Source organism: Phocoena sinus, chromosome 14 (genome assembly GCF_008692025.1).
Source record: "Phocoena sinus isolate mPhoSin1 chromosome 14, mPhoSin1.pri, whole genome shotgun sequence".
NCBI lineage: Eukaryota > Metazoa > Chordata > Mammalia > Artiodactyla > Phocoenidae > Phocoena > Phocoena sinus.
The window spans coordinates 70,187,754-70,210,150 of record NC_045776.1 but is presented as its reverse complement, the minus strand read 5'-3'; the positions used below and the strand labels follow the sequence as shown (position 1 = coordinate 70,210,150).

Below are 22,397 nucleotides of genomic sequence, written 5' to 3'. Positions count from 1 at the left end.
CGTTTTTTTTCTCTGTTCATTGAAATTGGCATTTTGGCCTGAGCTGTCACTGGTATGGTCAGCAAGGTGGGAGGGAAGCTGATGGGCTGGAGGAGAAAGAAAGGTGGGGGGCATAGAATGGACAGGGCAGCCCCAGCTCTATTTATGGTTTAGACTATTTAAAAAAGATGTTTTTGTTTTGTGTTTTTCTGATGACAAAAGCGGTTTAAAAAGTCACCAGTACAGAAATGCATCACAAAGAAATTGGAGTCCTCTGTGAGTCCATCCTTCGGGGGTCTGTGCTGGGGGAATCCCCATTCACAGTTTGGGAGTGCCTTTGGGGGGAATCCCCATTCACAGTTTGGGAGTGCCTTTTTCTGTGCAAGTACAGACAAAAATGGAAACATGCCAAATGTTCTATTTTTTTTTCCCCTTGGCAGTATGACTTGGGGATTTTTTTTTTTTTTTAATGTCAGAACACATAGATCTGCATCCTCCTTCTTCCTGGGGCAGCTGAGTGGTTTTTGAGGCTGCCTGTGAACTGATAGTGTTGACGGGGGCTGGATTCCACACCAGAAGGGCCACCTCGAGTCTGTGTGAGAGCACCACACAGCTGCCCCTCGGTACCACACACAGGGTCTGATGGGAAACTGTGGTGTTTTGACATCTTTATATGCAAGATCTATGGCATAGAATGGGATTGCCAGAAGGACAGGAGACATCACCTAATTCAGTGCATTTTGTAGCTCAGGTGACCACAGCCCCAGAGAGGAAGAAACTCGTCCAGGGTCACGCAATACGCTGGTTGTTGTGTCTGAGCTTGAACCCTGTATGGGGTTCTTACCTCTATTTTTTCTTCTTTTCGTTCTCTCCCTCCGGACTTGAGCCATTGCCTCACACGAGGGGTAGCCTCAGTTTCATGAGGACTCCTCTTCTGTTCAAGGTCAGTTCTGTGCCTCTTGGTCTAAACTGTCCACTCATATGTTTCTCTCCTCACTTTCTTTGGCATATCCTTTAACCCAGAAGACTATTTTGGAACAATAAGACCGCAGAAGCACTGACCTGTTTGGTGTTTGGTGTTGGCCGGTTACTTTGGGGGGTAAAAAAAAAGTCAGTGCAAGTGGGAATTCATTTAAAAATAAACATTTTTATTTTTAACTTTAAACGTGTCTACCTCAACTTACTGAGGTAGGACCAAAGCCCTTTTGAGGATAAGCGTCTGACCCCAGACCTGCTTCTTTTTTGGACCACACCCCTAACACACAGCTACATGATTTCCAGTTTTGATTTCTTTAAAGCAGAGCAAATGGCAAAGAAATTTGAATGCAAAAGCCTAAATTTTTTACTTCTGGTTTTTTCTTTATAGTTTTTGCACCTACACCTGTTTGACAGAATTTTAAGAAGCAACTCACTTGTGTTTGTTACGTCCAAAGCATTCAACCTAGTTTTCATGGAAACTCTTTGCCTGGTCCCATTTTACAGGTTTATGTAATAGCTAATAGGATAGGTAATGGCGGTAAAAGTGTATGAGACATAAACAGGTTGGGAGCACACACAGCCGATACCGGGTGAGCGTGGCTGTCACCTGGTAGGGGCAGGTGGACCCTGGGGAACTGTGCAGGTGTTTCCTGGCTGAGAGCATCCCTGGGAGGTGGGCACCCGTGAGCGTGTCTTACTGAGGGAGCCTGTTGGTTGGCCCAGTGAGATGGCTCCCTGAAGGATGGCTAAGGAGAGTTTCTACTAGAACAAGTGGGTTTTAATTGAATGCTTACTGTGTGCTGGGCACCGTGCTAAGCTTTACGTGGATCATCTTAATCCTCACGACAATTCTCTCAGTTATCCCCGCCCCCGCTAAAGCTGAGAGAACTGAGTGTCCGAGAGGCGTCCTGCCTGGTTCAGAGTGTTAAGCCAGGGATTCTAACACACCTGGACCAGTAAAATTCCAGCGCCCGTGCTCTTAGCTACCTTATGCTGAAGGGTTGCCTTGCGAGAAGACCCAGTGATTAGTCCAAGGGTGGTCCTGTGGAGTGTGTGTGGAGGCGGAAGGGCGTGCAGCGCCCGCAAGTAACCCTGCCTCCCCCTCCCCCTCCCAGATTGCGGAGTTGACCGCAGAGCTGGCCGAGGAGCGCTTCAAAGGGGACGTGGCCTGCCACGTGCTGGAGAGTGAGCGGGCAGAGCGGCTGCGGGCCTCCCGGGAAGTTCAGGAGCTAAAGGCGAGTGGTCGGGAGTGCCGGGGCTGGGAGCGGCGAGCAGAGTGGCTGGGAGAGGCGGGCCTGCCACCACCCCCGCCGCCCCGTGCTCACATCTGGGATGCACAGGCTTACCGACTCCCACACTCGGAGTCCTGGAGGACATTTGAGCCTTCCTAAGTCTTGGCCCTGCAGGTGTCCTGGGTGAAGACTGTGCAGGGGGTAGGTGGCCAGTACTGGTTTGGAGGCACCTTAGGTGAGATGGCCTCTGTCTAGCTCCACTTTGAAACCTTGAGACCTCTCTTCCAGAGCAAGTATGAGCAAGTCCAGAAGAATTTGGGAGAAGTGGAGAAGCAGTTGGAAGAAGCCCAGCAGAAAATTCGCTTGAATGATTTGGAAAGGAGTCGCACTGGAGGAGGTGAGCCACTGGGACCCATGGGATTAGACGCTGGTGGAAAAGCTGTCCTTTATTCCATTCATTCACGTGTACTGCGCACTCACGATGCTCCAGGCGCTGCATTAGGGGCTGAGACATTGGCGGAGAGAAAGGAACAGTCCTTGCCTTCTCAGCCCAGCGGAAGACACAGGCATTAAACAGATAGTCCAACAATATCCCAAGTGATAAATTATCAGTGTGGCAGGTGCTGTTTAGTAATAATGCAGAGAATGATTTAAAAATATAGTGGTTCTGGGCTTCCCTGGTGGCGCAGTGGTTGAGAGTCCGCCTGCCGATGCAGGGGACGCGGGTTCGTGCCCCGGTCCGGGAAGATCCCACGTGCCGCGGAGCGGCTGGGCCCGTGAGCCATGGCCGCTGGGCCTGCGCGTCCGGAGCCTGTGCTCCGCAACGGGAGAGGCCACAACGGTGAGAGGCCCGCGTACCGCAAAAAAAAAAAAAAAAAAAAAAAAAAAAATTAGTGGTTCTATGGATGGGCAGGGCACCCTTATATTTATATGAGTCTTTTTAATATAATTTTTGAGAAAGGCAGCTCAGTGGTTAAAAAGTGAAATCTGTAAAATCCCATTTCTGGATTTGACTCGATTTGACTCTAGACTCCATTGCTTATTAGATGGGTGGCTTTGGGCAAAGACATTATCGGGCCTCGGTTTTCTCATCTTTCCAATGGATGTAGCCATAGATGATTAATGGAAAGCATTTAGCCACGTGCGTGGTACAGAATGCTGAATAGCTGTTAGTTTATCATTATTTCTGATATTACTGATAGCAGGATCATTATCCCTGCTCATCACCTGTGGAGCAGCGACTACTGTCCTCATTTAAAAGTGATGTCAGGCACTTAGCAGTTACTGAATGAATGGAGAGAGGGTGAGAGGACCCCTGAATTGCCCAATGAGAGGTATGTTCGGAGGAGCCAGGGGTTCCTGGTGGTGCCCGCCTTAGACGGTAACCTGGGGACTCGCCTCTCGTGGCTGGATGGGCAGGATGACATCTTTGTCACCTCCTCTCCCCAGTCTAAATGAGTCAGCTGAGGAGGATTCCCAGCGTGCCTGTCAGCCTTTATGAAACATTGATACCATTCCTTCAGTGCCCCCAGAGAATCAATGCCCTAGAAACATCAGGGACACTCAGAGGAGCCAAGGTCGGAGGTGGTGCAGGAGAGGCAGGGCACACTTGCTTCCTGCTCTCCTCTCGTTATCCTCTCCTCCTGGCTGCCCCCAGGGCAGGCGTTTACCAGGGAGGTTAATCCACAGGAGTCTGAGGTTCTCACATACCTGAGACCCAACAAGGCAGGGTCCATGCAGGGAGTGGGGAACGTGTTGGCCCAGAACCGGCACAATTTCCCCAGGAGAACGTCAGCCCCAGTTCCATCCCGACTGTGATTTATGTCTGAATGATACTCCCCGGCCCTTTGTTTTCCTGTGCAAAGATACGGGAGTCGGACGATGGGGGAAATGTGCTTAGCTCGTGAGCACCTTAGCTGTGCAGGCTTTCAGCTCGGGATGCTTATTCCAGGAAGCGAATCCACAAATCTTTTGTTTTTCATTATGAAAGTAATACATGCTCATTACAGAAAATTTCAAAAATACAGGAAGGTTGAAAAAAGCAATAAAACACTTTAATCACACCAGTGCAGTGGCATCACAGCCTCTTCTGTGGATCAGGGTGGAGTAGAAATTACTAAAAATATATGTTTTCCCACTATACATGGTTAAGTATTTAAAGAGAACCTTTTACGGTATGCGTCCAGCACTGAGCCAGACTGTTGTGTGTCGGCGGGTGGTTTATAGAATTTTAGTTGGGCTCTGCTCTCAAGAAACTTGCAATGTGAATGGTGAGGTCAGAGAAACCCAGGAAGGATGTGACTTTGGAAAATGAAGGGCTCACTTATACGTACTGGTGAAGAATGGTGCCCATGGGGAGGGAGGCTGGAGGTGGAAATCAGCCTTGAAGAATGGAGAAGTTTCCTCATCTGTTCGTGTTGCCCCCTCACACCCCTCTCTGGAGCACAGAGTACACAGGCTGCCTCAGAAATCCTTTCTGCTGCCCCTTCCTTTTGCAGGCTGTGCTGTTTGCTACTTGAGACTTTTTACCTGGTGGGGAGATAGGATTCCTTTCCTACCATGATATTATTCACCTTGATGGAAACTTGAAGAGGCTCTGACTTCTTACAGTTATATCATTCTTCTGTTTTATGTGAGAATCCCTATTGGGGTGAACTCCTACAAGACCTCAGTCCTACCATCCATTCATCCATCCACGTACCCACCTCTCCGTGCACCCTAACATCCATCCACCCACCTCTCCGGTGAAAGTTATGGAGTGTTTATGATATGCTGGGCATCGTAGTAAGTCCTTTGGACACAATCATGAACAAAACAGAGTTTGCTGCCCTTAAGAGTCTGAGTCCTCTTCTGGATTTCCTTAAGTTCCTTTATGAGACTACTGGTCATGCTGTGTTGAAGCTGAATTTTTACATGTTTGTCTCCACAAGTAGATACTTCCAGAAGATAGAATGGTTTCTTATTCATGATCCCTTGTGCCTGGCATGGAGTAGTGTGCCCAGTGAGTGTTTGGATGGATGGAAGGTAGATGGAACAATGGATGATGGATGGATGGATGGATGGAGAAATGGATGGGTCTGTATCTTAAACTATTTGTGCAGTGTTTTCCACATCTCCGTTACCTTAAAGGATGTTCCTCTATTATTCAGTTAAAAGATATCACAACTTACTGTAACCTGTTCTCTTCAGCCAAACAGTTTTCATCACACCAGCAAATGGTTTTTTTTAGATTTTTACCAAATCAAGGGATTGTTTTGCTATCACATAGAGACATCTTGCGACCAGTGTGTCTGTTGCTCTTCATTTAATAGGCACTTTAATTATTGCTCATTGATTTATTTGTTAATTAATTCAACCAACAGTCTCTGATTTTATACTCTTGTCACCCAGTGTGGTAGGCCAGTAGGATGACTCCAGTTGGTGAACTTGCGTTACCATGTGGGGGGGAACGGCTGTGTGTGTGGGACTCTTCTAGAGGGTGTGGAGAAACCCGCAAATGACTAAAACAGCTCCCCTACCCTGAAAAATTATGGGCTTTCCTTGGGGGAAAAAAGGTCTTTAACACTTGTAGAGAAATTGAACAGTGTAAAACGACCAAGCTTAAAATAGTGAGTGGTCAATAACGTTAGACACCTGGAGGTAGTCAGGGCAGGCTGCCTGGAGGAAGTGGTTTTTAAAGCTTGGACTTAAAGTGGGATTTCCTAATCTGAAGCCTGAGGTCGAGCCTCAGGAATTCTATTAACACTGTGAAATTGTGCACAAAGAGCTAAGACTGTGGGAGAGAACCACCCTCGTTCACTGAGCCTCCCGTCCTGGCCTCTCTGACTCTGTTAAACAGCGGACGAGTGGCAGATGCGCTTCGACTGTGCTCAGATGGAGAACGAGTTCCTCAGGAAGCGTCTCCAGCAGTCCGAGGAGAGGCTGGCCTCGGAGCTGGCGTCTAGGAACGAGCTGGAGCAGAAGGTAAGGCCGGGGGGAGATAGTCTGGGTTGCAAAAGTGGCAGCGATTGGGCAGGGTCTCACCTCCCTCTTCAGGGTGTTGGCTGAACCCAGGAAGGGAGAGAGGGCATCACCTGTTCCGTGCTTCTCCGCCTCCACTGATATTACACATGCAGGTCGCTATGGGATATGGGTGATAGTTTCTCTACATGCGAGTGGACTAAAGAGCATGAAAGTGAGCTCGGGATACCTGAGTTCCAGTTCCCTTTCTGCTTTGACCTTGTGGAAAGCACTTTTACCTTGTGGGTCTCAGGTTTCTCATCTGTAAAATGATTGTAATGTGCCCTTAAAATAGTCAAATGATATCAGCCCCCATTGCCCCTAGCCTAACCTGCCACCTCCATCTCTGGTCTAGATCAGAGCAACAGCCTCCTAACTGGTCTCATTGCTTCCAGCCTCTCCCCTCAATCACACAGCAGCCAAGGGATCTTTCAGCATCTCTTTCAGGTCGTTCTGTTATTGCAAGTTAGACTATCACTGGGAATTGTTTGCCTGTGTGTTCTGTAAATTTTGATTGTGAGTTCATCTTCTGCAGGCGCCTCTCACACACCAGCCCCACGTGGTCTGCATTGTAGATGTTCCTTTTTTCCCTTCTGACTCTTGTGAGATTTTATGTGTCTTTAGCTTTTTTTTTTTTTTATTGAGTCTATCATATTTAAAAAATTTTTAAAACCTTTTTATTGATTTTAAATGGAGTCTTATGTTTTTGGATGTGTTCCTCTTAGAAGAAGCACTTTTGCACTTTTTTTTCTGCAGCAGCCCCCGAGGTTATGCTAAATAAATTCTGCATTTCAGATTCTTGCAGCCTGTCCAAAGTGTCAGGCTGAGCTTTGAACCCACATGAGGCACAGACCTGGGGTTTTGATTTCTCACGGGAATCCTTTCTCCCTGACTGGGAGCCAGAGTGGCAGCAAGCATTCTTACCACCTTCCAGGCCATGGGTGGAGCTTTCCTTGCCCCCTGTCACATAGGTGCAGCTCTTTCAAGGTCCTGGCTTAGTGCAAGGGTCTTCCTTCCAAGCTCCCACCTTCCATGGCCCCAAGGCCTTGTCTCCTGTCTCCCTCTGGGCGTTTGAACACAGCCTCTATCATTAGGGATGTTTCTGGATCTTTCTGCTGCTCTTCTTCTCCCCCACCTTGGCTGCCATAGTGTTAGCATCTACCATGAGTGTTCTTGTTTTGTGGCCTCTGCATTTCTGACATCCTACAATTTCCCTTTTTTTCTTGAAAGTGCAGCTGGGCATTACAAATGTAATGTAACCTTGTCTGGCATATCTAGATGAGAGTAGTTTGGCCTCTGTTTTGCATTGTCTCCAACCACCACTAGTCTGCATTCTACCCAGTCTACACTTTAACCTGTGGTGTGCTGATAAACTGTCACTCTAAAAACAGACCCTGATATGTAATGTTTGCCAGTTGCCGATTTCCGTGGTGTAAATGTTCCCACCATGGCCAATTTCAGGCTACCATTGTGATGTCACTGAATGTGGAACTGGGAAGAGATGTGCAGAATCAGCTCTTTTAAGTTGGTATGAGACAGCTCCAGCACACCACTGAATCCGACCAACTCAGTTGTTTAAGGCTCACAGGAAAATTGAGAGGAAGGTACAGAGGTTTCCCATCTACCCCCGATCCCTACACTTGCATAGCCTCCCCCATTATCAACATCGTCCACCAGAGTGGGACATTTGTTACAATCAATGAACGTTCATTGACCCATCACTAAAGACTGCAGTTTGCTGTAGTTTACATTAGGGCTTACCCTACTGTCATGTATTCTATGGGTTTGGACAAATGTATAATGACATGTATCCATATTATAGTTTCATGCATATAGATTCACTGCCCTAAAAATCCTCTGTGCTCCATCAGTTTACCCTCACCCCCAGCCTCTGGCAAGCACTGATGTTTTTACTGTCCCCATAGCTTCGCCTTTTCCAGAATGTCATATAGTTGGAATCATACCATATGTAGCCTTTTGAGATTGGCTTTTTTCACTTATGAATATGCATTTCCTCCACATCTTTTCATTTATAGCTTGATAACTCATTTCTCTTTAGCTCTGAATAATATTCCATCATCTGGATGTATCACAGTTCATTTATCAATTCACCTGCTGAAGGACATCTCAGTTGCTTCCATGTTTTGTCAGTAAATATCCATGTGCAGGTGTTTATGTGGATGTAAGCTTTCAGTGCCTTTGGGTGAATACCAAAGTACATGGTTTCTGGATCATATGGTAATAGTATGTTGAGTTTTGTAAGAAACCATCACACTGTCTTCCAAAGTGGCTGTACCATTTTGCATTCCCATCAGCAATGTGTAAGAGTTCTTGTTGCTCCACATCCTTGTCAGCATTTGGTGTTGTAAGTGTTCTGTATTCTAGTCATTTTAATAGGTGTGTAGTAGTATCTTGTTTTAATTTCCCTGATGACTTAAGGTGTGGAACATATTTTCATATTCTTATTTGCCATCAGTAACCTTCTTTGGTGAAGTGTCTGTTAAGGTCTTTGGCCTGTTTTTTATTTGAGTTGTTTGTTTTGTAATCATTGGATTTTAAGAGTTCCTTGTATATCTTGGGTAAGTTCTTTATCAGATATGTCTTTTGCAAATATTTTCTTCCTGTCAGTGGTTTTCCATTCTCTTGATAATGTCTTTTGCAGAGCAGAAATTTTTAGTTTTAATAAAGTCCAGCTTATAAATTCTTTCTTTCATGGGTTGTGCCTTTGGTGTCATATCTAAAAAGTCATTTGCCAAATCCAAGGTCATCAAGGTTTCCTCCTGTGTTATCTTCCAGGAGCTTTATAGTTTTGCATTTTACATTTACGTCTGTGATCCATTTTAAGTTCATTTTTGTGTAAAATCTGTGTCTAGATTCATTTTTTTTGGCACATGGATGACCACTTGGTTCAGCACCGTTTGTCGAAAAGATTGTCTTTGCTTCACTGTATAGCATTTGCCTCTTCGTAAAAGATTGACTGACTGTATTTCTTTGGGTCTTTTTCTGGACTCTCTGTTCTGTTCCATTCCCTTTTTTTCCCCCCTCCTTCCAAAAAGCCTTATTCTTTCTCACCTCTGGGCCTTTGCATATGCTGTTTCCTTTTCCTAGAACACTTTCTTTCCCTACCTAGATATCTCCAACTAACCTTAAGATCTCAGCTTAAATGTCCTTCCCTCCAGAAAGTCTTCCCTGACACAGATTGGGTTGGGTGCCCCTGAATTATTTCCCCGATGTAAGCCTCATCATGCCGTGTTGTGAGTATCTGCTTACTTCTTGGTGTCCCCACTAGAGGTTAGCACAATAAGAGTTGAAGTCGTATTTCCTGCCCTGCTATTTTATGTGTGTGTATATATCTCCTCATTGTGAGAGCAAAGTATCATGGAATCAACTTGCAGAGGTGGGCCACGATGAGATCACACGGGATTTTATAAACGGTGGAAGTGAGGCTCTCTGGAGATGGTTTTAGGGGTCACTTCCAAGCTGGACCTTGTATCATGACGCTCAGAAGACATAGATAACCAGTGAGGGACAGCCACAGGGGAACAGCCCAGTTCTTTTTATAACAAATTATAAAGTCGGGTCAGCCTCCCCAAGGAAGGAGGGATACTCATGCTACGTTACAAAGTAATAGAAGTGCAACCTTTTTCTGAGCAGCAGAATATATGAAAACATCCCATTTGCCTTCAAATACTGAATTTAGAATTACAGGCTTCATTAACTCAGCGTTTTGCTTATTTAAAGCAATGCTTTAATGAGGCCATTTCTTCAAAGCGAGTGTGCTGAGTTGCCGTCTCTCCCAGATCTAAACTAGGACATTTGGGAGGGTGTTTCCTGGAGGAAGATGCAAGTGCCGTGGCTTTTCTGTTTGCTTCCAGCAGCGCGTGTCCCCGTGGAAGTCAGCCCATCTCAAGTGCCAGTTACCGCCCTGACCTTTAGAGCCTGTCTCAGGGGTTTCCTGGTCAGATTTTCTCCATGTGCCATTTTGGCTGCTTCATGGCTGATCCGCATGCGTCTCCCCAGATTATGCCCACTGATGGGGTTATCAATTATGCATAGTCCTTAAGGGGCTGTCGAGTTGAGGCAGGGCATGTAAAGAATCTGTGGGCACACTGGCAGGAGGATTATTGAGGAAAATTAAAAACCCTAAGAGAATGATAGACACCCCCGCCCCCCGTTTTATCCCCAAGCAAACTGAAGCTCAGAGAAGTAGCTTCCTCACGGTGACACAGGTGAAAAGTGGTCAGGACGGGGTCATTCCAGCCCCTGTTCCTATTCTCTTCCCATTACACTCACACTGGAAACAGCAGCTACTTGACCTATAAAGTAGGGGGCAGTTTGGCGCTGACAGAGATGGCTGATTTGTTCTACTCCTCCCACAGCTTGGGGAGCTGCAGAGTGCTTACGAGGGGGCCAGGAGGATGGCCCAGCAGCTGAAGAGGAAGTGCCACCATCTGACCTCCGACCTGCAGGACACCCACTTCCTGCTGGAGAACCAGCAGAGCCGAAACCACGAGCTAGAGAAGAAGCAGAAGAAGTGAGTCGAGTTCCACATCATCACCTGGGTGCTGGGGTCTTCTGGGGTCTCCGGATTCTTCCAAACCCCTCCACTTCAGTCAGGGCTCTTCATCCATGGAGCCTATCATCCTTGTTCTGCTCTAATTTTCCTCTCTCTCCCCTCACACATTCCTATATGGTTCTCCCAAGAATCTAGCAAGAAATAATTCTTTTCTGTTACCCAGTCTCAGCTCTATTACCAACTGACCATGTGAGCTTGGGGAACTTTCTTGGCCCCTCTGGGCCTCCGCATCCCCACTTATCAAGTGTAGAGTTCATTGTGGAGGGCAAAGACAGCCTTGCCTGGTGGTTAGGGGTGCAAGTTCTGGTTCAAGTCCCAGCTGGGCCTCTTGCTAGTTGTGTGACCTTGGACAAGTCATTCAACCCTTCTCAGCCTGATTCTTCTCCTTAGGTGGAGCGCCTCCCTTGTGGTGAAGACTAGGTGATAACAGTTGGTAGATCCCGCAGGACTAGAGTCTGGTTCCTATTCTCACTGTTGAAAATGGTGGGGAGGCCAAAAACTTGAGTCAGTGCCCTTTTCATTTGAAGTTTAGACTCTCAGCTCACGTGAGCAGTTCTGGCAGGGACTGGGCTTTGTGCACTTGTGCACAAACAAGATGCCAGTCTTGAATCTGCACACTGGTTCCCGTGCTTGCTTTCCAGCGGTGCTGTTGCAGGTTTCCGTGGGTGGAGCCTAGACCAGGAGCCCAAGTTTACACTCACAGGCCTCCTTACATGCAACCTCAGCTTCATCCCTGGACTTCTTGGCTGTGTCCAAAGTTCTTCAGCTCACCTGGTGAGGGTAAAGGTGTGCAGGGGTCTTGTTCTGAGCCAGATAAGCCCTAATGGAAACTTCCTAGGAGGAAAATAGATGAAATACAGCCTCTTTGAGAAGATCCAGGATAAAAATACAGAAAAACCTTGCTATGTGTGCCAGGATGTGGTTTTGCCGAGGTTGCCTATTTCCACCAGGTAGCAAGCTGAGTTATATTTCCCTGGGACTGGCACAGGCTTTGAACTCGATCTGCATTAAATATTGTTTCTCTCATTCACCTTTGAGCTTTCCTGAGCTGGCTCCTTCATTTGGGGGGGGGGGAAAGAAGCTCTTTGGGGTGTTATTAGTGCCCCCCCAAAATGAGAGAAGTTTATTCTCTTCTTGCTGATAACTGACTCTGTTTCCTTTTCCACCTCCCCATGGATGCTCTGGCTAAACCTTGTCCTTGCAGTGGGGAGAATGGCTTAGTCCCACCTTGGTCATTTCCTGGGTGACCTTGTCAAGTGACACTACCTGTCTGGGCCAGACAGTGACTGATGTTTCAGAGCTGTCCTTGGACTTAAGCAGGCCACCTGGTGCTGAAGAGTGGCTCTGACAGACCCCCATCTGTAAATTGAGAAGTGAGACTCCATCACCCCTCAGGTTTCTGCCAGCTGTGACAATTCTGGCCCTTATCTGTGGGTTCTACTTCTGAGAGGACTTATGAGGGGGTTTCAGATTTCTGATGGGTGGCAGGGCCAGGGTTCTGCCCTTGGAGTTTATGCAGCCAGAGAATTCCATCTCTCTGGTCTTCCCTGTGATCGACCCCCTTGGACAGAATCTTTCATTCCAGGTCCTCAAGAACCTCCCCATGATGGCCACCGGGAAAGTCACCATTTCATCATACTTACATTTCTTCTTCTTAAGACCTACCTGCCCTGTCATGCTCTGTACTCCGTTACCATATCTTAGCAGAAGTTAATTTATGTTTTGATGCTCATTGCAAATAGCAGCCATTACCTCTCTAGGTGGGCTAGCATCTTAGCAGGGAGCCCATAAGGGAGTAGAAGTCTCTGTCTAACGGTGGAAATTCAGGCAGAATGCCTATAGTGAGGGAGAGATCTAGAAGTTAGTGTTACTCTCTCACACCTCTTTAAGCTTAATCGAAGTGTAGATGCAGCTGCCTCCTTAGTTTGCTGGGCTCTGGAGGGAGTGATGTCTCCATGCTGATAGAGTTCCCTGCCCCACCTTGGCTTCTAAGTTCAGAGTGGCCCAGAATGGCTCCATTTGAGGTTGGCTTCTTGTTGCCATGGTTACTCATGGGTCACAAAGCTCAGTTCCGAAGGCTGATGGAGCTCCCAGCTGCTTCCACAGGGAAAAGGCCTGTGCTGGAGCCACGGGAGGTTGGACCCCCAGCCCGCTCCTAGTGGGGTGAAGGGTGTGAGTCCCTCTGGCCTCAGGCAGTTCGTCGGTCAGTGTGTTCCAAAAGTTAGAGTCTGTTGGAGGCATTCTTCGGCATCAGGTGGCCCAGTAAGGGCTCCTTTAAAACATCCATCACTGTCTGGCCCCCAGTGTCTTTCCTTCCCTGTTCCAGGGCATGAACAGGTAGATGGGGGACCAGCTAAATCAGCAGAGAAGCTGGCTCAAACCCACTTTGGGATTTTGGCTGAATCACTCACCTCTCTGAACTCCAGTTTTCTCTTGTATGAGATGATTATAATGTGTTTCTTACTGAATTGTTATAAGGACCCCATGGATCCCAGCTCAGAGCCTGGCACTTTGGGACTGCTGGACCATTATCATCATCACAGTGTGGCCATTTCAGAGGCAGCCAATAGTGCCTCTTGAATGATGTCACCAACAGCCAATCAGAAAGCCTCTGGGCCCTTCCAACAGTAGGCCCCCCTCATGTGACCTGTAGTTGGCTCTTTCAGGAGTCTTGAGGCTTTGAATGACCATCTAGCGTTAAGGGACATTGGATAATCTTGTAACAAGGGAGACCTTCTTCTCACCAAGGCCAAAACCCCATGCCCAGTTCAGCCATTCTGGCCACACCCAGTTCCCTGGAGCACGTGGCCTTTCTGTGTGGGCTGAGGGCAAGTGACCGAAGTCACATCTTATTGAGGCTTATCAGAGCCCCTTCCAGTTTCCTCGCCTGCGATAGGGACAGAGGCTGATGAGTGGAATGATGTCCAGTCCAGGAAGCGCTTCCCACCTAGTGGCCACCATCGTGGAGGGGCAGGTGCGCTCCAAAGTAGGTACTTCCTGATTCCCCAACGGCCCCCGTAGGACTGTCCAGTCTCTGTGTTTTCTGCTTAGGAACCAGATGAAGACAAGATGGAATGTATAACTGCCCAGCACTCTATCAGTAATAACCGTGCTCTAATATGGCTAATGAGTGCATGAGCCCCACAGTATCATGCACAATGTGAAATGTTGACTGTCCCTTGTTCGTGCTGATAAATACAGTCATGTACCAGTCAATGGATATTAGATGCCAAGCCCGGGCCTTGTAGAATTAAAGGTCCTTGGCGTATGCCAGCAAACCGGATAGGTTAGTTTTTTCTATATATCTATATGTTTTTTGTTCTTTTTCTCTATTTGTATAGTTTTATTCTATTTTTATTTTTGTGTATATGTTTTTATCACATTTTAAGTAAGTGTCCGGTATTTTTGTGGAAACTGTAAACCCTCAGCGTTGCCCTCTGGTGTTCAGGATTCCTACCCCACATCCACAAACCCTCCATCATTTAATTCTCTTTCTCTCCCTAGCGGTTCTCAGCAAGCTAACTGCCTCTCTCCAGCACCCACCTTCCCTCCCCCGTCCCCGGCCCAGGCACACCCGCCTCGGGGCCGTGACCCGCGTTCTGCTCTGACAGGTTTGACACGCAGCTGGCCCAGGCCCTGGGAGAGTCCGTGTTTGAGAAGGGCCTCCGAGAGAAAGTGGCCCAGGAGAACACCAGCGTCCGGTGCGAGCTGGGCAAGCTTCAGCAGCAGCTGAAGGTGAGGGGCGGGGGCACAGCGCCCCCTGGCTCTTGGTTGCGGGGTCTCAGGAAACCCCTCCCTCGCGCGCCTGCTGCCGATGGTGCGGGGCGAGAGCTCTGCGTGTGGCCGTCCTGGTCGGCCAGTGCCGGCGGCGTCACGGAGCCCAGCGCGCCTGAATCAGCAAACCGTGGGTGGCAGGTGATGGATAAGCAGGCCTCCCTAGCTCCACGTCCCTCAGGATCTTGCTCCAGTCACCTGCCTGACTTCCGAGCTGCCCACCTGGGAGCGGGGAGAGGCTTGCTCAGGATGAGTTAGCTATAGACCCAGCTAGGGGCAGTGCCCTGTCCCCTGCAGGTGCCAGTGCAGAGGGGTTTGATTAAAATGTGACACAGGCACCTCCCTCAGCTGCTCCTCAAGGCCTGCTGTGGCTCCCTATTACTCTGGGAGAACCTCTGCACCTCTTAGCCTGGCGGGCAGCTCCTTCATGATGTAGCCCAAACTTCTTTCACCCTGGAGCTGACTTTCTAACCTGGAAGAGGCATGCCTGGCCACTTGGCTTCCCTGCTCCAACATCTCAGGCCCACCCTTGGCAGGTACACAGCTTTCAAATAGGGCAGACACCTCCTGTTTGTGCTTTGAGGTCTAGCTCTAGGGGCAAGGGCGTTGCTTCCCACAAAATCCCCACCCCAGCCTGTCTGAGCTGTCCCAGGGAGGGGCCCTTGGTGTCCCACAGGGGGCGCGACGGGGGGCCGCGAGATCCAGGTGGAGATGGCAGTGGAGATGACGTGCACTGAACAGTGGAAAGCGCCCTCCCGCAGGTTGTAGAGGTGTCCCGGGGGGGGGGGGGGCAGGAGTATGGTCACGTGACTTTGGATCTCTGCCCACCTTGTCTCTGTAGGGAAAGGAGCAAGAAACCTTGCAGCTGAAGCAGGAGGTGGAGCTGCTGCGGGCCCAGAAGCAGGAGCTGCTGGGGTCACCCTCTCTGGCGGAGAATTGCATTGCGGGCTTGAAGGAGAGGCTCTGGAAGCTGGAATCCAGCGCCCTCGAGCAAGAGAAAATCCACACCCAGCAGGAAAACACCATCAAGCAGCTGGAGCAGGTAGGAAGGTCCTGTCCAGGGCGATGCCCTGCCCCACGCTGACTCCAGTGCAGAAGGCTGTTGTCAAAATACGACATAAGTGCCTCACTCAGCTGCTCGTCATCCTTCTGTGGCTCCCTAGTACCCCAGAGCACCTCAGCCCCCTAGGTCTGACGTTCAGACCTTTCATGATGTAGCCCCCTCCTACCATCCTGCAAGCGTCAGTGTCAGCTCCTCCGAGAAGCTTGCCCTGGTCTCCTTCTTGCAAACAACCCCACCTCCACGCCGCTCCTTAGCGGGTTGGTTCTCCTTCAAAGCACCTGCCATCATATGCCATAGTGCTTTAAAAAGTGTGCTCAATGCTTCTCTCCCGCATTAGGATATAAGTTTCAGGGAAACAGGAGGACGTTTTGGTTGATTTTGCTTATCAGGGCATCTCCAGAGCCTGGAATGAGGCCGGTGCATAGTTGGTACTCATTAAATAACTGTTGACCCAATATCTGGTGTTTATTGAGCTCTGTCTGTGTACCAGACTCAGCCCTAAGCTCTCCTCACATCTCACCTCATCAATCTCCACAAGAAATTTATATGCTGAGGTATTAGTATTATCCCCACTTTACGGATGTGGAAACTGAGGCTCAGGGACGGGATTTGGAGCCTGCGCCGTCTGACTCCACAGCGCCTCGGCTACCTGTGCTGTGCACAGCCTCCAGGGAGATGGGAGCCCCGATCTTTGGAAAATGCAAAATAACTGAGGGGAGGAAGGCAGGAATCCAATACTCTTGTACCAGCCCCCTCAATGAAGCAGCTGAGGAATATTTTGTCTGCTTGTTTGTTTATATGCCCAACTCATTCCCCCAAAGAATTCGAGGCAGCTTATAAGATGTATGCATAATAAAATAGAAAAATAAATAGAACAAGCCAAACCAGAAAAACACAAATTACAACCGGTGCTAAGGAACGGTGGGGTGGTGAATTAATAAGCAGACACGCAGAACATACGATCTTACACACTTAATAGGTTTAGCTCTAAAATTCCTGGTGGCCAGAGAGAAAAAGGAAATGTGAGTTACATGCTTTTTTTTATCATCCCCAAGATAAAAACAAGCTAGGCTTTCAAGGGGAAGCAAGGCTTTTCTTGATGCTTAGTTCTAAAGAAATTTCTCATGTGGGATTTCATAAGGGGTAATTATGATGAAATGGTTTTAAGGTTGGAACTCCTTTTTCAAGAACATCTGACCAGGCAGCATGAATACGTAAAAGCAAATAAACTGAGCTGCTCTGGTGAAGTGGTGTGAGGGAGTGGGGGCGGTCGGGGGGAGGCTGGGGCGCTGGCCCTTGCTTCTCGCTTATCCCCCCTCCATGGGGATGGAGTCTGCTGAGCCTTGAGACGTGGATGTGGCAGGCGTGGAGGGACAGTCTGGAGTGGTTCAGAAAACAGCATCTTTACTCAGTCAAACCTGTATTTATTAAGCACCTACTGTGTGCCAGGCACGGGGTGGACGCTGGGGGTGCAGCTGTAAGCAAGACGCATGTGGTCTCCACTCTGCTGAAGGTTGTAGTTATGCTGCATGTTACGGGGAGGTTTAACTTGCAGAATCTGGTTTGGGGAGCAGGTTTGGAACAGTCAGGGAAGACTTCCTGGAGGAAGTGATATTTACTGAAGCTGAAAGCTGAAGGATGAGTCTGAGTCGGCTGACGAGGAGAGTTCCAGGCAGGGGGAACAGCCACTGCAAAGGCCTGGAGGCAGGGGGGTCACGTGGCATTTATGGAACTGCAAGATGATCCCATGCAGATGGGGTCTGTGTGATGTTAGGCGAGCCCCCCGTTTTCTCTAGATTTTAGTCTCCTCATCTGTACAAGGAAGTCGGAGCCTTGTCAACCCCCTAGCCTCCCCCCAACCCCAGCTGTGAATCTGTGAAGGTTCGTGAAGGAGGTGGGATATCTGTGCAGGTTGTTCTGGGACGTAGAGGGTGGAACAGCGTCACAAAGAAACCCAGAGTCAAGAGTAGAGTGAGCACTTTGGAAAGTTGCGTTACCTCTTGAAAATGCCACCAGGGGACCACTCGGTGCTCGGAAGCAGAAATGTGCTACGGTGACCTCAGGGACCGAGGCTGAATGCAGCTTCCCAGTACCCCCCGTCAGCTTACACAGGAGGCGAAGCTGACTCAACCCTTTCATCCATCTTCAGCTTCACCCATCACCTCACACTGCGCTGGGCTATTGTAGACATCCAGGAGATATTTATTGATTACAACATAGCACTTTTTCCAGGAAGTTTTATGTTAACTCACATAAGCTTGACATAAATGGTATTGCAGATGTCAGGAGTGTCCAAGAGGCTAGGGAAAAAATAGAAAAGAAATATTACGTTTACTTGCTTTAAATGCTCCTCATTTTGGATTACCTTCCCATAACCTCTGTCATTTTAAAGGAGGCAGGGAAGGAAGTTGGCCTGTAAAGTGAGCCTGCTTTCTGCCGGGAACTACAATAGGGGCTCTGATGCACACCGTTCTTCTTCCTCTTCGCCACAGTCCTATGTAGTAGAGAATATCAACGTTGGGAAAGACCACAGTTGTCTTTTTTCGACTGCATGTCCATGTTAGAGAGGCAGCAATTGTAGCCTCATGAAAGCTTGCTGTGAGGTGCCAGGGTAGAGTAGCAAATGGTCAGGACGTTGTAGTTTCTACAGTCTGACCCTCTGCACTGGTGGGTTCCATGCTGCTCCATGACCAACAGCATCGAAGAGGATAGATCAATGAAAGCTTAACAGTATAGGTTCCTGAGGCCCGTATCCTGGAGATTCTGACCCAGTAGGTCTAGAGTGAAGCCCTGGAATTGACATTTTTTTAAAAAAAGGCACCAGGTAATTCTAATATGCCACAAAACTTGACAAGCAAGAGCTTGGATCAGTCTCTGAATTATGAAAATCAAGAAAGTAAACTCTTGAACTAGAATTGGGTCCCATGACTTCTGCCTCCAGTTCTAGAGCCTTTTATGTAAGATGGCACCGCTTAAACATCACACGCAGCTGTTTTCCTGCCCTGAGCAGGTGGTGGAGGCTCTCACTGAAAAGGCTCATCTCCTTAACGGGAACACAGTTCTTGGTTATGTCAGGCTTCCGGGAAGGGAGGGGCCAATCCTTACTCTGTTTTCAAAATAATGGGGAAAGAAAACGTGGTCTTTTTGTGCCAGGCATTGCGCTTTATATGTCATCTCATCTAACTATCACAAATGTATCTTAAGAAGGCTGTTTTCCACAGAGCAAGGTAACTAATCAGAGGCAAAGTGAATTGTCAAGGTAGCATCTTGGGCAAGTCATCTCCCTCTCCAGGGTTTCCTGTCTTCATAAGTAAACTTTTATTCTACCATCCATTCACCCACCTATCCGCCCATCTAGAAGAACTTGCCTGCTGCCTGCTCCAGGGATGACAAATCTGTTTCATCCTGAGAGTGTTGAGAAGGATTCCAAAATGATATCTAAACGCAGTGGCGAAGAGTATGATTGATGAGTGACGTTATGACCACAGAAGGGATAGAGGCAGTATTTGGGCTATTTATCTACCATTTCTGACCTCCCTGGGTGCCTGGGGCGGGGTGGGGGGGGGTAACTTGACTCTCATCCATGCAGTCCCAAAATGAACACTGCAGCTGAAATGCTAAGGACGACACGGATGGCGTGGGTCACCCTCACGCGCTGTCCTTGCCGCCCCCACAGCTCCGCCAGCGGTTTGAGCTGGAGATTGAGCGGATGGAGCAGATGCACCAGAAGGACCGAGAGGACACGGAGGAGGAGATGGAGGACATCCGCCAGTCCTGCCAGAAGCGGGTATGTGAGCCACTAGCACAGCTGTGTCCTGGGGTCCCGGCAGGGTCAGCCTGGGTACCTCATCCTTAGAGTGAGGGGAATCCCAGGGCCTGGGGACAGTCCCTTCAACCACCTGAGACCTTAGCTTCCCCAGTGCTTTCAAGGGTGCTGGAGCAGACGTACCTGTCCTAACTACGATCCTCTGAAACTGTCTAGCATAATCACCCCAAGATTTCTACCAAGAGCCCACAGTGCCATGTGACTGATGCTTTGGGTAAGGATTTATATGCTTCAAGAAAGGGACCAGTCCCTTCTGGCTATTTGCCTTGCAAATCATTTCTTAATTTTATCCAAGCTCTTTGCAGACATTTCAGATAGTGTGTAAGAAGGCAGTAAACCCTTGAAATCTTACCACCAAGGCACCATCATTATTACTATTTTTAAATGTTCTTTCCTCTCTCTCTTTCATTGTACCCACACGTGCATATTTGTAGAGAGATCGTTTTACCTAAATGGGGTCATGCTGCTGTTTTCACTCGAAGTTTGTCCTGGGCCTCCTCGCATGTCAGTAAATGCAGATCTAATGTACATGTTTAATGGCTTATAAAAGTATTCCACCTTAGACGTGTGCTCTCATTAATTCTCTTGTCATTGGACATCTAGGGTTTTCTGTTTTTATGGCCAGTGCTGAGACAGACCTCCTTACAGATGCATTCACTGATGTGAATGTGAGATGAATCTTTAAAATGGAATTGCTGAGAAGCTTTGGGTTAAGCCTCATTTAACAGGTTTTGTCTGGGTAGGATTTCTGTGGGCCTTTCAGAGCCTTGGGTACATTGTGAATCTCCAAGAAGGGGCCGAGTAGCATTTCCCAAGGTTGACTCTGATTATCAGTTCCCTAAGCAGAATCTCTACAGAGACCTCCAAACTGCAGGGCCTGAGAGCATGGGTGCTGGAACTCATAGACTCTTGGTTTGAATCTTTGCCCTTCCAGCTTAACAACTGTGTGATTTTGGGAAAGTGATTTTAAACCCTCAACTCCAACTAAACTACACTCCATTCTCTGTATCCACCGCTGGTCACTCAGAGCCAGTTTATAAGACACACAAAAAGCCAATGTTGCTACTTTATTTGGAGTCACAGAGGCTTGGATCAAGTCCCAACTCCATCAGCTATCAGCTGTGGGGCGTTGGAGAAATCACGTAACCTTGCTAATAAGCCTCACTTCTCTCATCCGTAAAATAGGATAATGATGGCCCCCTGCAGGGTCACAGGGAAGATTCAAGGAGATCACAGATGTGGAACTATTGAACAGAGCTTTGTAATGTAACCCTTGATGGTTGGAAACTTATGAGCAATACCGGTGTGTGTGCGGATCTTCAGGTAGCTGATCCTTCCAGAGGAACCAGGGAGCAAACCTGGTGGTTGCCTTGCTCTTGGGTGTGACTAATCCATCCAAGAGAAGGAGGGTTCAGGGACTTGGTGCTCTGCGGATCCCCCCAAGAGCATCATCCTGGGCGGGGCTGGAGGAGACCTCAGTGGTGTCAGGACCTCGGCGGAGACGGGACTCTAGTGAGGAAGTCCTGGGCAGATGCGATCGCCTCGGCACCGTATCATCGCCCCGGGGGTGGGGGGGAGCGGAGTAAGTAAAAACTGAGCCCCTCTCCACTCCCAGTGGTTGGTGCTGCTGCATCTGCTGCCCTTCCTGCTCCTCAGATACTCCTTTTGGGGCCCCTTTAGAGCTCAGCCCCTCTGGGGGTTTACATGGATCATCCCAAAGGGCCAAGTGCATTCCCCCCAAAACTCCCCAGAGTTGGAAAAGAAGAGTCATAGATTTTAGGTTCAACCAGACCTGTGTGCCCTTGAGTAAGTCTTGTAACTTCCCTAAGACTCAGTTTTCTCATCTACAAAATGGGAGCAATAAGAGAAAATGTTCTACCTTACCTACGCTGTTGTGAGCATAAGATGAAAGAATGGCAGATGCCTTATAAACTGTAAAGTGCTGGGAGTTATCACTGAGGGGCCAATTTCTGCTTATTTTCCATTATTGCATATTTGGGAGAAACGAATGAGATTCTTTGAATACCCAGTGGGCACCATGTTTCAGGCTGGGTTCTTTACGTCTGTCAGCTTATTTAATTCTCGTAAGAGCTCTGTAAGGTTTATAGTCCTGGTTCTACAGATGAGGAAACTAGAGTCCCAAAGGTGAAGGGTCTTCCCCAGGGTTACCTCACTGGGAAGTAAACGAGCTCGGACTTGAACTTAGGTCTGTCTGACTCCAAAGCCCAATCTCTTAACCAAAATAACTAGATTTTAAAAGTTTTTTTTTAGGGGCTTCCCTGGTGGCGCAGTGGTTGAGAGCCCACCTGCCGATGCAGGGGACATGGGTTCGTGCCCCGGTCTGGGAAGATCCCACATGCCGCGGAGCGGCTGGGCCCGTGAGCCACGGCTGCTGAGCCTGCGCGTCCGGAGCCTGTGCTCCACAACGGGAGAGGCCACAGCAGTGAGAGGCCCACATACCGCAAAAAAAAAAAAAAGTTTTTTAATTTTGCAAATGTTTGGACTATGGAAGGCCATTTAGAAAGCACTTGACAGAAGTCAACCTTGGGCGGTGCTGCATCCTTTAGCACTTCCTGCACATGAACTCACCAAAGGCTCTGATAAGTACTGCATGGAAGGCCCTATTAACTCAGTGGCTCCCACACTTATTCTAGCATGGACTTCCCTCCCTTCCCACCACACACACACAGTATACGTGTGAACACTATGTGGAAATGTTCTACAGAACACACTCCAGAAAAATTTGCCTTGCTTGATGCATAATTTTTATTGTATATTTTCCAAAACGAGTTTCACTTTTGCAGTCTTCATCTTAAGCAGGTGTGAGCAGAGCGCTTTGTGTCTCTCACTCTTAAAAGAAAATTCTGAAACGAACTTTCTTGTGAAATGACCATACATCAGTCCTTTTTTTCTCTACGTGGGTCAGGAGATGGAAGCCCCCAGTCCCTGCCCATGTGCCCTCAGGTGAAG

General features: G+C 48.3%; 1 protein-coding gene across 5 annotated transcripts in view; it reads left to right on the top strand.

Moving 5' to 3' along the window:
• The window catches only part of MYO18B (myosin XVIIIB), a 238,668-nt gene that overhangs the window by 120,167 nt on the left and 96,104 nt on the right, over window positions 1–22,397 (top strand). For all 5 annotated transcript variants that reach the window (XR_004345504.1, XM_032603528.1, XM_032603530.1 and 2 more), the window contains exons 26-32: window positions 2,073–2,192; window positions 2,478–2,586; window positions 6,028–6,152; window positions 10,568–10,722; window positions 14,376–14,499; window positions 15,380–15,580; window positions 19,278–19,388. Coding sequence is in view for 4 of the 5 variants with exons in the window: in XM_032603528.1 (XP_032459419.1) it covers window positions 2,073–2,192; window positions 2,478–2,586; window positions 6,028–6,152; window positions 10,568–10,722; window positions 14,376–14,499; window positions 15,380–15,580; window positions 19,278–19,388 (945 nt within the window). In the remaining variant the exon portion in view is untranslated. The remainder of the gene's footprint in view (window positions 1–2,072; window positions 2,193–2,477; window positions 2,587–6,027; window positions 6,153–10,567; window positions 10,723–14,375; window positions 14,500–15,379; window positions 15,581–19,277; window positions 19,389–22,397) is intronic.